Below are 17,317 nucleotides of genomic sequence, written 5' to 3' on the forward strand. Positions count from 1 at the left end.
TTTCCTCAGAAAATTACACTATCCCCAGAGTATAAGACTTCCTCTAGAGCACCATCCTCAAAGTATAAGCCTTGCTACAGAACATGAGTATTCCCCCTGAATATGAACTTACATAGAGTAAAGGAGGTCTGCCAAAGTCTTCTACTACAGCATGGGCATCCTACAAAATATCGGCCTATTATTAGCATATAAGCATGGCTATAAATTATGAGCATTTCCCTGCAATATGACTATCTCCAGAGTCTAATATATCTTCTAGAGAATGGGAATTCCTTCTGTGTATGAGACTATCCCCAGATAATTAGCCTTCCTCTACTGCACGGGCATTTCCCCAGGATATGAGCCTGTCCTTAGGGTATAAGCCTCTCTAGAGTATAAGCCTTGCTCTAGAACATGAGCATTCCAAAACAACACAATTCACAGAAAATTAGATTCCTTTTGAACATGAGAATTCACCCAGCAACTGAGCCTACTCCGAGCTCATTACCTAAACCCCTGCAACATCGCTTGTGACTTCAGCGATCATCAGTAACTAGCCTAAACATCTCTGCTGCACCTTAACAAACTCTCTCCTTTTGTTAGCTCATAATTTGTGCTACCTTTACTGCCCCTCTTTTCTTCCCACTAGCACATTCTATATAGATTCTACAATATACAGGCTTGGTACACTGTCAGTGCTTATTCTATGCATTCTACACAGGTCATTTAGTACACTCCAAATGGTTTCTGTAAAATCTGTACACTGATTCCAGGAGAATAATGTCTCATATCACTGGTACAACTCTCATCCTGCATGGTTACATTCTTAGAACTCAACACCTCAAAATAGCTAGTAATTATACCCATATTCACAAAACTCAAAGACCTGAAAAACCACTCACTGGAAAATTGTTCAAGTACTACCCTTCTGTTGCTTAGGGGTTAAATGAGTCTCTATATTCCTCTTATCCTTCAACCTTTTACCCTCACAATTAGTTACTATGAAAATCTGTCAACATTCAACTAAGGAACAGCTCCAAAATGTGTCCTTATGTCAAGAAATGCACAATTTAAAACTTAACAATCTTCCACCTCATTTCTTTGCTTAAATATTATTTTTCTAGCCATACCATCACTCAATTGTCTTCACTCCGTTGCCATGCTCATTTACCTCACATATTGTTCATTGACATTCTGCCATTTATTACACTGTACATCTACCCTACATGGCTAGGTCATACATTAACTTGATATGTGGTTACCACCTTCTATAGTGGATTCTACACCATGTTCATTTCCTTTCTGGGTTTCTCATTAAATAGGGTAAAAAGTTGCCTTGAACACCATAATCACCAGAGATTACTTTGATAAATTTTAAACAATCCAGTTTTCATCATTTAAAATGTTGCATAATTATATTTTAATGTCAAACAGAAGATGCCAAACATAAGATGTACTGTGGAGACTTTTTTTAATTAGGAGACATTAACATGCACTGGGAATGATGATGTCACCAGGACATAACTAACCCATACCTAAGGCAATGTAAATCCAACTGTACATCCACCTTTTGAGTAAATATTCACTTATTAACTCTTTCAAAATAATGGGATCATCCTATCCCATTGTATCAGTATCTACGTTAGGGGTTTATAATTTATGTTTTAAATGTAGGAGCCAACACTAATATTTTGGAGACCAACACCCATGTTTTAGGGGTGGGATATAAGAATATTAAAAAAAAGTTAGGAAACAGAAATAAAATTGTTGGAGACATAGCTCCCAAAATCTGTCAAGCTCTGATTTGAGTTTATGTCACAATTGTTTAACTCTTCATGCATTCACTGCACTGCTCTTGTATTGCTCTACAGAAGCTGTAGCTTTATAAATAATTATTATTCCTCCAAAATTAAATTAATATCAGGGATTGAGACTTTTCCCATCTGCAGTGTGTTATTTCCACCAGATGGTAAGGTTGACTTTCAAGAGAGTGTGACTGCCTTTAGAGTGTTGGAATTACTTCAGGGATAGTATTCACAAATGTCATTTCTTTTAATAGAATTAGATGTGACTCTTCAAAACCTATATTTAATAAGTGTTGAAAAAAAAACATCCATGGAGAAAAATATCTCCAATGTCCATACAGTACCAAAGAGCTAATATGGAAAGCTGTCCCACATTTTTGTATCGGATTCAAATGAAAACAAAAACATACAGATTTTTTCCAACAGATATTCTTAGAGAATCTACCAAGTGAGTTTTGCCCCACAGCACTTTACATAATGAATGACCCTCAGAATGGAAGAATTTCTCAAGAAATGCTTAGAAAAGTAAAACTTATGGTTATAGTTAAGGGGAATACATGGTGGCCCAGGTGTATGATAAATATAAAAATGCAAAGTCTGTGGTGAATATAAAGAATATCATAAATTCAGGAATAAGACAAAAACACAAATGTCTAAAGCCACAAGAAAAAGAAGACAGCAGATGAAATAGGGAATGGATGGGACATAGAAGAGAAAGATAAATGAAAGTTCAAGAAAGGAAAACAAGTTAATGTCAATGAGTGGATACTCAATACTCTTTTCATAATCACTCTATCAAAACATGTTATTTACATTGCAATATATTATCATGCTTGTTTTTTAGTTCAATAAATCTATCGTATATACTGAATAATATTAGTGTTCTTATCAGGATATGAAACATTCTGTATTCTTAATAATGTGTTCATTATTAGACTATGGGCACTCACTACACAGAGCATCCGACTCATTGCCAGTATATATTCAGGACCAGTATCATCATCATTATATAGCACTTCCTATTCATTATGAGTGTGCAGATACGTATTACCTGCATATATATAATTAATTATGTAATTAAGCAATGCATCGTTTTTTAATTAGTTTAGAGATACCTAGTATCACTATTAAGTGTTCACTATTGTTGTTAAAATACTTTTTTTCACATAAAAGAAAAGCGTGTGCACAATAAGTGTATAAATAGTCTGGAGCTTTAAAAGAGTTCTCACCATCTTCCAGGGGTACATAGATGTTGAGGTAAAGACAATCCTCGCTCTGATTCTGCACATATCCTGCCACCACATCCATGTTTTCTGTGAACCAGAGTGGCAACATAATGCCAGGTAACATGCCATGTAGGTTCTGCGGACATACAGGAGCAAACGTTGTGGCATTCCGTATTTCTGTCCAAGATGCTGGTGCCTCTGGGGGCTGGAATCTCCTCTCTCCAATGGGTGGTGTAGCATAAGGGACCCCCAAATACTGTACAACTGGGCCCAATATCTCATTATTTAAGTCCTTCTTCATTCCTCTCAATCTACCATAGTTAGTATTTACCATCGGGTACTTCTCATCAACCTTCTGCCCAGCAGCAGGGCAAGCGGCCAGGAGCCAAAGCATCAGTGGGGCACGTAGATCTGGCGCCATGGAGGTAAAAAGAGTAATGAAATGCTGTGGGGTCAGTAGGAAGGTCTATGATAAATGACAAGGGTTGGGATTGTGCAGGAATGAATGAGAAGGGGTGTTTAATTTTTAAACTGGTCAATCTTAAGTTTTTAAATATGTTAGTCTTTAAAAAATAATGTGAAATAGTTTGTTAGATATGGACATATAGAAAGTAATAAGAATAAATGGATTAAGTAAATGAAAAAAAATCATGAGTGATAAAAACACTTGTCTGGGAGTTTTGGGAAGAATGAAAGCAAATTAAATTTAGTTTATTTGCAATTTCAGGAATAAAAAAATGTCATATTACCAGAATAAAAGATAAATATGTTGGAAAAAAAAGAATATTTATAAAATACTGTCGTATTAAAAATTATTTGTGAAAAGTTAGATTTCAGAATTTTCAATTAATAGAACTGTAAGATACTAAATCAAATTTTGGGGGTAGTCACTGGTGAAAAGAAATGTGGCAAAATTAATTATATGATTTATTTTAAATTGTAAATAGGTTTCAATCTAAAACAGAGGTTAAGGTCTTTTGGTAAAAGAGAGGTACAATATATTCGGATAAAAAAGAGAGTTTTTAGGGAATTTAAAAATATAAGGAAAAGTTAAGGAGTGGTTTTGATGTATTACAGAGGAGGTGGCTACAAAATGGTTAAATTGTTGAAAGGGAAGAGAAAAGGATGCTCTGTTACGTTCCATCTTTTACAGGAAAATGGGGTTGGGAGGGAGGAGAGTGGACCCCTGCATGTGGCATTGGGGAACCTGAGTGAGGAAAACAAAGAGGGAATGAAGTATAAAGAGATTGGTTGAGAAAAAAATAGTGGAAAAGCGGGTTGGAGAGAAAAAAGAGAGGAAAGGAAAATAAGTAAAGGAGATACATATATGTACAAACAATATTAAAAGAAACTGCAGTCTGGGAAATAACGTTTATGAAAGGAAATATAAATATTTATGCCAACATAAACACATCTATATCTGTAACCCCTTTACCAATTGCCCCCAGTTTCCTCCCCCCCCCCCCCTCCACCATCCTTTTGATCATAACAACACAGGATCATTTATTTAATTAAACGGCTCCTTCTGTTTATAGTTCAGAATCCAACAATTATAGTAACGAACATATAATTAGTGAATGTGAGAGAGAAGTAGAGAGTGGGATTGAGAGAACGGGAGGTGGAGGGGGCTACAGAACAGAAGGAGACAGAGAGGAGAGATAGAAAAAAACAGGGGAAAGAGAGAAAAATTAAATAGGAATCAGAGATATTAAATTATAGCTATTAACCCATAAAAAATTAAAAACTATTCATGTATCTATCTAAATCAAACCTTCTAGCTATCTTTTATCTCTGTATATATAACTATATCTATAGATATCTATTTATACACAAATATTTAAATAAATGCATAAAGATAAATAGATAGATAGATAGATAGATAGATAGATAGATAGATAGATAGATAGATAGATAGATAGATAGACAGACAGATAGATGTTTGAGACTGGGTTCCCCAATTTCTGATGCAATCTAAAAACAAACAAGATTAACACTCTTCATAAGCCTCATCTGGTTTAGCCATCCTATGATTACATTCTCTTTTTATGTTGTCTGCAATCAATACTCCTATATCTCCTGTACAATCTACTTATAGAGGAATGTGTCATTTCTTGAGGATATATAATTGGTTATATTATTAATAATGATGCTTGATTTTCTGAGTTTAATATCAGAAAAGATCCTTTATTTATATTTTTTATGCTATATTTGCAAATGTTTAGTCATCAGAATTCGTATTTGATCTAGTTATAACTAGCCTCCCTGAGAAAGGCATAGCTGGGTCCAATCCTCTTAAGTACGGTGATCAGTCTTCAGTCATGTTTCTTCTGAATGACCTTTTTGATCAGAGATCAGACCAAAACACCTGCTCCCAAATGCACTTTGTACAGAACACTTCACTCCTACCTAAGACAATGGTCTCACATTTCCATGGTTTCTGTATTGAGTACACTTTCACTAGAAGGAAAGATTTATTGGTTTGGCTGAACATACAGTGGTGGGTCAGTAAATCATGCATCCATATTTCAAAACATATACACAACATGTACTGTATATACACATATGCACAATATATATATATATATATATATATATATATATATAGTGCATATGTGTGTGTGTATATTTATATATATATATATATATATATATATATATATATATATGTATTTCGTATATATGTTTTGAAATATGTGTGTGTATATATATATATATATATATATATATATATATATCTATATATATATATATATATATTCACACACTATAACATATATAAGGCTAGATTACGAATGGAGCTCTATTTAGCGTTCCTGCTTACGCCTTAACTTCAGTAGATAGAGGCTTTTTGCGTGCATCAGGTTGCGCTCATTTTATGAGTTGAAAGTGAAAAGATAGCGCCCAAGCGAAAACCCAATGTGCGCAAAAATTGGAACGAGATAATGTAATTCCTTCATAGGCTTCAATGGAGAGTGAAAACTGCAAAAAATAAAGGTATAGATAAATACAGATATTTACAGGAATATCAATTAAAAAATACTTAGAACATATTCCCCTATGTGAAGAAAATTGGAATGTGAAATATTTACAGTAAATGCACAGTTAAACACTTTATTAAATAGGAATAGTGCATAAATATGTTTTATCATGTTTTCAGCTACTTGGCTGCAAAGGGCTCCAAAGCACATATATATATATATATATATATATATATATATATATATATATATATATATATATATATATATATATATATATATATATATATATATAATAGATAAGAGGCGGCTCTCACTGGTCTTTCCAAAGTGTACTTTAATATAACAAAAAAGTGACGTTTCGGGGACACACTCCCCTTCCTCAGTGTGTCCCTGAAACGTCACTTTGTTATATTAAAGTACACTTTTTTGAATTATATATATATATATATATATATATATATATATATATATATATATATATATATATATATATATATATATAAATATGTATTTATGTATTTATGTGTTTATATGTGTATATATGTCTGAATATATATATATATATATATATATATATATATATATATATATAAATGCATATGTATACACACACACACACACACACACACACACACACACACACACACACACATATATATATATATATATATATATATATATATATATATATATATATATATATATATATATATATATATATATATTCACAGAGGCTGGTGCACTCTCACTAACAGGTGTCCAGGTGCCAGGGTGCTGAATGTAAGTAGAAGTACAGGAAATAGAAGACAGCACTCACTGGTCTTGAAAAATAGCAATAGAAGCTTTAATATAAGTGACGTTTCGGGGACAGCTCCCCTTCATCAGACCACACACACATATATATATATATATATATATATATATATATATATATATATATACACATATACATATTTAGACATGTGTATGTATGTATGTATCTCTATGTTAAAGCCCTTTGCATGTCTTTTTTTCTTACACAAGACCTTATATTTTTAAAACCCTTATAACTTTTTAATGCAATTTTATTTTTAAATAATTTTTTATCAGTGTTAGTATGAGTGTAACTGTACTGTTAAATGTATTTTTTATGGGGGCGGAGCTAGCATGAGAGACGAGCAGACTTGACCTGAGTGAGCTCCTACAAGTATTTAACATATTTAAAGTTTAAAAGCCGTTTTTCATATAATTATAGGGACACCTTGATATATATGGGTGTCTAACTGCTTGCTACAGTAGAAATCCTTAGACTTACATCCTGTTCTCCTAGCTGGTAGATCAACTGAAACCGGAGCCACGACTACCCAACCAACAGACCTGATCGCAGAGACCCACAGACCTACCTGATCCCTCTGAGACTACTAAGAGAGCGGCATTGGGAGAGCAGCACTTGGAGAGTCCCACCACAGCCCGGGGTCCTCACTGTCAACCCGAGGAAAAAAGGGCGCGAAAAGCGCCATTACCCTGTGATGTCACTGAGAGGCGGCGGAGGCGAAGTGTCTGTAGTCCCTAGAGTAAGACGCAAGCCGCAACAGGGTAATCTAGCATCCAGCGCTGAGGCTAAGAAGTGGGAGGACTTCCAATGCTGACAAGCTCCACCAGGCCAGCCAATCCGGCTTCTTATAGCAGAGAACTAGCCGGTCACACTCACACACCGAAGCCGCTGCCTTATCTGTTCCGGAGGGTCGGGGCTCCGCTCCGTAACGAAACTTGTGCACCACAGCTGATCTCCGGTCTGGCTGACTGCCAAAAAGCGGCATCCCTCATTGAAAATAATAAAGGGGTAAAGGAACTTGTAGAGCAGAGTTTTTTCGCTCAGCACACAGAAACCGGACAAGATAGGTCTAGGAGTTACTGGACTCTACCCATTTGCTACACAGCTTAACCCGGATATAATAACTTCTATGTGTGAGTACCGTTTTTTATATTGTGGGGGCAGTGGCTACTAATAGGATTAACGTTATATACAACCACATACCTCTCTGCAGCACCCACAGATATTTTACTCCAGAGGGGTCTATAACTACAGCCACACACTGACTCACCCAACCTACCCCAGGCTATTGGCCTCTGCTGCATAAGCTGTTAAAATAACATACAACGTTGGGTGGAGCTGCTGGGATTCAGTAGAGGCTCAGGGGTTTAAACATCACTCCAACTTATACTGGACTGTTTAAAATCAATTTAACATCTCTCCCATGCTGCTCTCATTAGATCAAGTGACACAGATATTCACATTAGCCTGTTGTGGGGCTTGAGATCCTGCAGGCCTAGCAGTTTATATTTTGAAAAATGCCTGTACCTCCCATATTGGATCTGGTGCTGCATTCAGACTGATCACTAAGATTTTAACCCTCACACATTAAAGGACAGTACTCAATTCCTTCCCCTGCTATTGGAGTTTAAATTTTTCACTCAGGTAACACAGTATTCAAGCCTGTATAGAGGAAGAAACCACAGGAAGAATGACCTTCTAGCAGTCTCACAGGGATAGAGAAGCAGTATACCTTGATTACCTCCCTGTTTTCTCATACCAGTTGTTAACTGCTCTGACCTAATTGGTAGGTCTCTTCTGCATCCTACCCACAGGAACCTGGCTCCCCACTTCAGGGCATAGAGACCCCCTCCTCCCTTTCCTGCTGCCGCAGGTAGGCAGTGGGTCATAACCACTTTCCTTTTACCCACTTCGCCCAATAGGGGGCACCTCCCCAGGAGTGGGGTCTCCTTCAGAGGCCTTTTTACCTGAAAAGTCTGATATTATTCTCCTATCACTCACCAAGTCACCTCTGCGAGGGGAACCCACCCGCTTCACTCCCACACCTCACCGCCTGATTTCAGTTTGGCCCAGACGGGAGACCATGCAGGGCTAAAGGCCTTACGATAGAGGTGCATGTGAGCCCCCTCTAGACCATACTTCTATTGAGGAAATCGCCTCGACCCTTCTTACAGCTACTCAACAAAGGGTAACTAAACCTGAGGTCTGATCGACAGGCCTACCAGTATGTCGCATGTCATGGGGAAAAAACAGAAACGTCAAGAAAACCCCAAAAGAACCTTAACGGACCACTTCCACAGTAAAAATACCTCAGATCAGGAACTTTCAGAAGACGAATCCAGAGATTCTTCTACACTTAGTAGCAGAAGCGCCAAAGCAGATATCTCACGAAGAGATCATTCAGCACTGTCACAATCAACATTCTTAGACACGATCAAGTCTTTATCGGATAAGTTGGACACCCATTATACCTCCCTACGCCAGGAGCTCAGGCAATCAGTTGGTGAATTAAAACGAGACGTCTCATCACTAGGTGAACACACTGAAACACTAGAGAAGAAACATGAAGATCTGGCAGTAGATCATGCAAATCTTCTCTCCTATGCTCAAAACCTAGCAGAGGAGATCACAGACCTGGAGGGCAAGCTTACTGATCTAGAAGAAAGGTCTCGGCGGAATAATTTGAGACTCTGAGGTATCCCAGAGACCATAACTACGGCAAATCTATCGGAATTTCTGAATGGCCTGTTTAGGGAACTCCTGGATACGTCTCAGTCACAAGACCTATTAATTGACAGAGCCCACAGGGCTCTTCGCCCCCGCAGCTCAAACTCAGACACCCCCAGAGATGTCATAATAAGACTCCACTATTACTCGACCAGAGAAAAAATTCTTAGAGCATCCTTCTCCAATAAATCTTTTAGAGACCCGTACCAAAACATACAAATATTCCCTGATCTCTCACAACACACCATGGTAAAAAGAAGGACTTTTCAGCAATTCACTCAAATACTCTGACACAACAATGTTAAATATAGATGGGGGTTCCCAGTGAAACTATTCTTGCAACATCAAGAAGAATCATACGTGATCACATCTCCAGAGCAAGGTATGAAACTACTTCGCTCTCTAGGTCTGTCCTCCTCTCGGGAGACAAATTGAAAGACTTCATATACCACTAACATCTTAAACCCCTCAGCACCTGACTGGAACCAAGGCCAACCAACAACAACACACCCACCGGAAAGAGAGGGGTGCGAAGGCTAAGACATCTCCAATACTGTGAATGAACTGTCACCTTCCACCCAGCAGAAATACGGCTATACAAAGACAGATACCCAAAATTGGGGCCCCTCAACATTCCTAGAGACCCCCCTTGACTGTGTACATAGTTCGCCTTCCCCTATTTAATGGAGAGGCTAAAGTAGACCCAGACTTTTACTGAGCTTACACACGGGTACATATCTTACCCCCATACCAGCTTAGTTCCAACTGCCCTGAGATCAATATATTCTTCTGCCTTACCGCCTCACCCAGACGGGTGATCCAGTTGACTTTCATGTCAGACTAATTTATATATAAGTTAACCATGTTTTTCCTTCCAGGATATGTACTCACCTTCACCTCACAGCTTTTGGAATGACCTCTGAAGGTAATGTAACTCTTCATCTAAGAAGTGAAGTGAAGGTGACTAATTGGTTGACAACCTCTGAGGCTTTGGTTTTTTTGTGTTTTTTTCTTCCAGGTTATACAGAAAATATTTGTTTCAATGTTTTCAATGTTTTCAGCATTAGAGTTATTATTACCTTGTTCTAAGTTTATATTCTACTTTAAAACATAGCCTTCACCTCCCTCAGAGAGGATTACATATATATATCACCCTTTTAGTCAGTTCATTGTAGTATCTACTCTACAACCCACAAACACCGCTCCAATAGACTCCACATACCTCCACTACTACAATGATTATCATATACCCGTACAAACTAGCACTTTGATTTGCACTTGCATTTCAACAACACCCTTAGCGCTGGGGCTCGATCACTATAACATAATTACACAGACACTCGAGTTTGGATACCCCCCCTATACACACGACCTACAGTACCTGTCCAACCATGGGATTCACAACCCGAAATCACACTCAGAAGACTCAGGCTCTACCCTTTGGAAATCAATCTTACCCGCACTCCTCTACTCCATAAGGCTCTCAATACTCTCTAGAGGGGTGTTCTCACCTCACCCTCCTGCACACCATCTACCTCATTCACACCACTCTTGCCCGACAAATCTCTCACACTTCCTCAAACCTTATCCTTCCATGTCAGCAAAGCTGACTTAAAAAGACAAAACTTATACGGCTCCGCCCCCCCTACCTACCCCTCCCCCTAACTCTCTTCTCTTTAATTTCTTCCTCTCTCTTCAAACGTAAGCGGCTCTTGCCCGCTGTACTCCTTTATCTGCTTACCTCTATACACATAGTAGTCACGACTCCCGACCTACACTAATACCTAACCATTATTTGGAATAATAATACCCCCTTACTGGTGTCCCCAATGGTGATAATCACCCCTTCCCTCATCTTCCCCCTCTAATATCCCTCCTCTCGCCAGCCCACTTCCTTGATTCCCATACCTCCCATTACGCACTGCTTTTAACATGGAAAACCTCCATCTCCTATCTCTCAATATACAAGGACTCAATTCTCCAACTAAACAAAGTCTCCTCCTAAATCACTTGCAGAAACATAAAATAGATAAAGCATGCGTTCAGGAAACTCACTGGACACTCACACCACCCTTATCACACACCTCCAGAAAATACCCTATAGTAGTTGAGGCCTCTTTTGAGTCAAAATCCAGAGGGGTAGCTATCCTTCTTAGCAAAGATGTAGGATATGAACCCATATACTTAGAGGCAGACCCTCAAGCACGCTATATCATCCTAGTCTGCAAAATTAACACTCATATAGTTACCCTGGTAAATCTTTATGCGCCCAACACTAGGCAAATTCATTGTCTAAAGAAGGTCCTCCGACACGTGTCGGAGCTTGTACAGGGAGAGCTGATAATAGCGGGAGATTTCAACCTCGTTTGGAATCATACCTTAGATAGAAATGGTCCTAAGGTCTCCACTCAGGACAGATCAATAAACTCACTCTCCAAAACATTTCAGACACTTATAAGCCAGTACGACCTGTACGATGCATGGATCACTCCACCCTCAAGAGAAGGACTATACCTTTAATTCTTTTGTACATAAGTCACATACCCGTATAGATTACTTCTTTATGACCTCCAAGTCTCTAGATAAAATTTCCCACATTAAAATCATTCCAATATCCTGGTCAGATCATGATGCTCTATCTTTTTCGCTTTACCCGCTCTCCTCATATAAATCATTTCCACCATGGCGACTACGAGACTGGATACTGACAGACCCCTCTATAAAATTAGACTTGCAGGAGATGATAACCAGCTCACTTCCACAGAAAACTTATGGGCTACGCTCAAAGCCTTCTTACGTGGGCACCTCATACAGATAGATATCACAAAACGTAAAGAGATGGGTTCTACCCTTTCTGCACTTAAAATTCAGTCCAGGAAAATACAGGAACAATTACACAGATTGTACTCAGTTACTCTAAACGATCAGTTATCTGAACTAACCAAAAAGATACAAAACCTAGAACTTCTGAGAACACAGGCCAGAAAAATTCAAGAAAATTTACTACCACTTAGGCAATAAACCTTCCTCTCTCTTAGCACAGAAGCTCAGACAGCGTACAGCACAATCTAGGGTACTTTCCATCAGAAAAGAGGGAGGGAACTCCGTCCACTCCCCCAGGGACATTGGTCACGCGTTCCGAGATTACTATCATACACTTTACAACATAGAGAAGGAACTAGATACTACTCCCCCCCGTCAGAGATACCTCCTTACATAGACTCATTACAACTACCCACTCTAAGTCCTGAGATCGCAACTACTTTAACAGCACAAATTACGGTAACAGAGGTACTAAGTGTCATTAAATCCTTGAGACTCGGGAAATCCCTAGGCCCAGATGGTTACACTGCCAGGTTCTATAAAACCTATCACACGATTTTAGCCCCTCTGGATGCGGAAAAAGCCTTCGATAGGGTTAGATGGGAGTACCTTAGGGAGACAATGGGAAAATTTGGCTTCCCTTCTCACTTTATAAAAGCAATACAGACCCTATATTCCCTACCTACAGCTAGAATTAAGGAAGTTGGCTTTCAATCAGAACCCTTCTCCATAACGAACGGCACACAACAAGGATGCCCCCTCTCGCCCTTACTCTTCGCCCTAGCTATTGAGCCTCTCGTCCAAGCCATAAGATCCAACCCTCTAGTTAGAGGCATCACTTCAGGCAACTCCGACCATAAAATATCACTGTACGCGGATGACATCACCCTCTTTCTCACCTCCCCAATTAGTTCTCTCCAGGAGTCTTTAACATCATTACGACCTTTAGCGAAATAATCTTCTACAAACTCAGCATATCCAAGACAGAGGCATTTCCTATTAATATCTCCCCTCAAGACTTCAGACTCTTACAGAGAACTTATAACTTCCAATGGAACACAAGTTCCATAAAAGTCTTAGGAATTCGGGGGGCGGAGCCAGCCACCGTCTAACATGGCTGCAAAAAGCTAAAGCTCCGGATCCATAAGCTCTTCCTGAGCAAATAACTACTCCACAACTGGTGTAAACGGGTCCCAAACAACAGATCCGGACACCGAAAAGTCCCAAGACACCACAAGGCTGGTCTGAGAGGCGCCGCTCGCACGGAAAGAAAACTGACAAGCAGAGAAAGTGCGTGGCGCGTCTCCCGACTAGGCCCAAATGCGCAGTTCCAATAGTCGACACCTGACAACAAACCAGGTAAATACACTGCCACATAACATGAACAGAGGCCCCTAGGATGTCCGGTACCCCTGCTTAGTACGCCCAACAGCAGATTGTTAATACCTCCTTAATTAAGACGGCGAAAGGGGCTATCCGGCATCAATCTCTCTAAGGCATCCAGCTGTCAGGATGAAAATCTAAGCAAACACATATATGGCTTAATTCTTTTAATGTGCAAATAAGCACCACTACACCGGACCAGGCCCCTGCACTTGGCACTTAATACTACTAATAACGCAGCAGCACGTGTACAAATAAAAGTACAGACAGAAGCAAATTTACCTCTTTAAAAAAGACACCGCACAGGCCTACCACTAAAGCCCCCTCATACTTGCACCCTTCAGAGTGGACCACAACCGTCTGAGCAAACGGATATATAATGGCTGCAAGAAGACCATCTAAACAGGACAAAAATACAAAACCACACACAACAACATCGGCAAAGCTCAATAATTTTTTTAAAGTGCTTGAGGAACCCGAACTAGAATCACCTACATCCCAAGACTCAGTAGAGATGCCGCCAGTCTCAGGCCCAAGCACACAGGACATAACACCAGGAGCCCCTCTCACGAGGGCAGACATTGAGAATCTCCCTACAAAAGCAGACTTTGCCGTTCTCATCTCCCAAGTGGGTAAAATGATAAAAGATGGTCTCAAAGAAGTAAAAAAAGACATCTCTGAACTAGGTGAGAGGGTATTTCATATTGAAGAGGACATAGATCACTTGCATAACGATTCAGATACACGAAACAGGGCAGTGGAAGCCCACGATTCACTAATACAGCAAATGCAGCTCCAACTAGAAGACCTAGACAACCGAGGACGCCGCAATAACCTTAGAATAAGAGGAATACCTGAAAAAATAAATACACCCCAAATTCCACAGTACTTGCGGAGCCTCTTCCAGTTCCTTCTGAAGAGTACAGATTCACCAAATATGCCTATAGAAAGAGCCCACAGGGCCTTGAGACCCAAACCACCGGAAGATAAACCCCCCAGAGACATCATACTGAAAATGCAGCTTTTCACAGATAAAGAAAAGATCATGGAAGCCTCAAGGAAAATGCACCAAATTACCTTTGAAGGAGATAAAATCCAGATATATGCAGATTTGAGCAATATTACTTTGAACAAGAGAAGAGAGGCAATATATTTAACACAGCATCTGCAAGAACTGAAAATCCCATACAGATGGGGATTCCCATTTAGCATAAAGGTCCTCCAAGGCTCCCAATTAGCAGTATACAGAACACCAGAGGACTTGGAGAGCTTTTGCAAGCAACTAAACATTCATCAACCCACCTTGCCACCCTTAGATGAGGACCCTCCATTGAAGGAAACAAGATCTACAAATGACCCCAAGCCACAGAGAAGCGCATGGAATAGAGTTGGAAGGAAAAGACCACAGCAATTCTCTAACTCTCTAGACCCTGAACTAAGTAATACCTGAGACTATAAATAGTGTCAAAAGACTTATAAGTTAATCTCGCACTGTTCTTTACTCTTTTACAAAGTTAGGCTAGAAGTAGAACCAGCCTGGACTGATGCATAAAACTAATCAGGTTTGCCATATGTTCGCCTGGATACGTGAGTATCTTTAATTGCACTGTGTTGTTTGTATACTCAATGTACAGTATTGCCGTAAATATATAATACACCACACCAATAGCCAAAACCCAAAACAGGAAGTAGCTGATACACTCATGTTCATGTATAACTGTGAATGGAGTAGTATCCCCCTCGTTGTGGTATATTGTATATGTATTTATGCAATGATTTTGTTTTTGTTTTTATTTATTGCTTTAAAGTTCACTATTGTTAAGTTTGTTTACACTGGAACCATGACTGGACAAAACGTCACATATAATATCCCACCGCAAAGACTGAAGGTGACCAAACATCCAACATTCCATAACACACCCACTCTAGCAATACCTAAGCGTACAACTACTAAACGACAGACACAGCTCACATACCCCTACAGATGGCTGTGAAACGCCTCAATATATTGACACAAAACGCTAAAGGACTAAACTCCCAGTCAAAACGATCGATAGCACTTAATTGGTTTTCAAAGCATAGAAATGAGATAGTTTTTATCCAGGAAACCCACTTTAAACATAATGAGGAACCCAAGTTCATATCTAAACACTATCCTACATGTCCCTTTTGCTCACACACCCACAAAAAAAGAAATGGGGTGGGGATCCTTCTTCACAAATCAATCCATATCCGCAACATCTCCACATATACAGACCCAGAAGGCAGGTATCTGATATTAGTGGGAGAACTTTATAATAAACCAATCACTCTAGCAAATGTATACGCCCCCAATACAGGTCAAGCAAAAAATTTTAAGAAAATTACAGGGAAACTGCTAGAGGTGGCTAAAGGCACCATAATTTTAGCGGGAGACTTCAATATAGCTCTCAACCCCAATCTCGACTGTTCCGCTTCCAAAAGCTCGCAGGCTCATAACACCATTAAAGCAGTTACACACTGCCTTAGAACCATTTCATTATTAGACGTTTGGAGAATTCAACATCCGACACAAAAAACATTCACCTTCTACTCTAACCCCAAGAAAACATACTCTAGATTGGACTACATTTGCATAGATCAAATAGGATTGTCTCTAATCAGGGATACTGATATAATACCAACTCCATGGTCAGACCATTTGTTTGATGAGTTCCCCTCTCACTACCGCTTTATGTCGCATGTCATGGGGAAAAAACAGAAACGTCAAGAAAACCCCAAAAGAACCTTAACGGACCACTTCCACAGTAAAAATACCTCAGATCAGGAACTTTCAGAAGACGAATCCAGAGATTCTTCTACACTTAGTAGCAGAAGCGCCAAAGCAGATATCTCACGAAGAGAGCATTTAGCACTGTCACAATCAACATTCTTAGACACGATCAAGTCTTTATCGGATAAGTTGGACACCCATTATACCTCCCTACGCCAGGAGCTCAGGCAATCAGTTGGTGAATTAAAACGAGACGTCTCATCACTAGGTGAACACACTGAAACACTAGAGAAGAAACATGAAGATCTGGCAGTAGATCATGCAAATCTTCTCTCCTATGCTCAAAACCTAGCAGAGGAGATCACAGACCTGGAGGGCAAGCTTACTGATCTAGAAGAAAGGTCTCGGCGGAATAATTTGAGACTCCGAGGTATCCCAGAGACCATAACTACGGCAAATCTACCGGAATTTCTGAATGGCCTGTTTAGGGAACTCCTGGATATGTCTCAGTCACAAGACCTATTAATTGACAGAGCCCACAGGGCTCTTCGCCCCTGCAGCTCAAACTCAGACACCCCCAGAGATGTCATAATAAGACTCCACTATTACTCGACCAGAGAAATAATTCTTAGAGCATCCTTCTCCAATAAATCTTTTAGAGACCCGTACCAAAACATACAAATATTCCCTGATCTCTCACAACACACCATGGCAAAAAGAAGTACTTTTCAGCAATTCACTCAAATACTCTGACACAACAATGTTAAATATAGATGGGGGTTCCCAGTGAAACTATTCTTGCAACATCAAGAAGAATCATATGTGAT

At 39.3% G+C, this 17,317-nt stretch overlaps 1 protein-coding gene across 10 annotated transcripts in view; it reads right to left on the reverse strand.

The window, feature by feature from the left end:
- The window catches only part of NLGN2 (neuroligin 2), a 177,144-nt gene extending 171,721 nt beyond the window's left edge, over window positions 1–5,423 (reverse strand). For 4 of the 10 annotated variants that reach the window (XM_053718395.1, XM_053718393.1, XM_053718392.1 and 1 more), the window contains exon 1: window positions 3,014–3,491. In XM_053718395.1, the coding sequence (XP_053574370.1) occupies window positions 3,014–3,431 (418 nt within the window). In that variant the 5' untranslated portion in view covers window positions 3,432–3,491. Of the gene's footprint in view, window positions 1–2,971; window positions 3,492–5,405 lie in introns of those variants that run through there. The other 6 variants (XM_053718401.1, XM_053718398.1, XM_053718399.1 and 3 more) reach the window with 5 other exon arrangements.
- Window positions 5,424–17,317: the final 11,894 nt, after the last annotated feature.

Source organism: Bombina bombina, chromosome 6 (assembly GCF_027579735.1).
Source record: "Bombina bombina isolate aBomBom1 chromosome 6, aBomBom1.pri, whole genome shotgun sequence".
Taxonomy (NCBI): domain Eukaryota; kingdom Metazoa; phylum Chordata; class Amphibia; order Anura; family Bombinatoridae; genus Bombina; species Bombina bombina.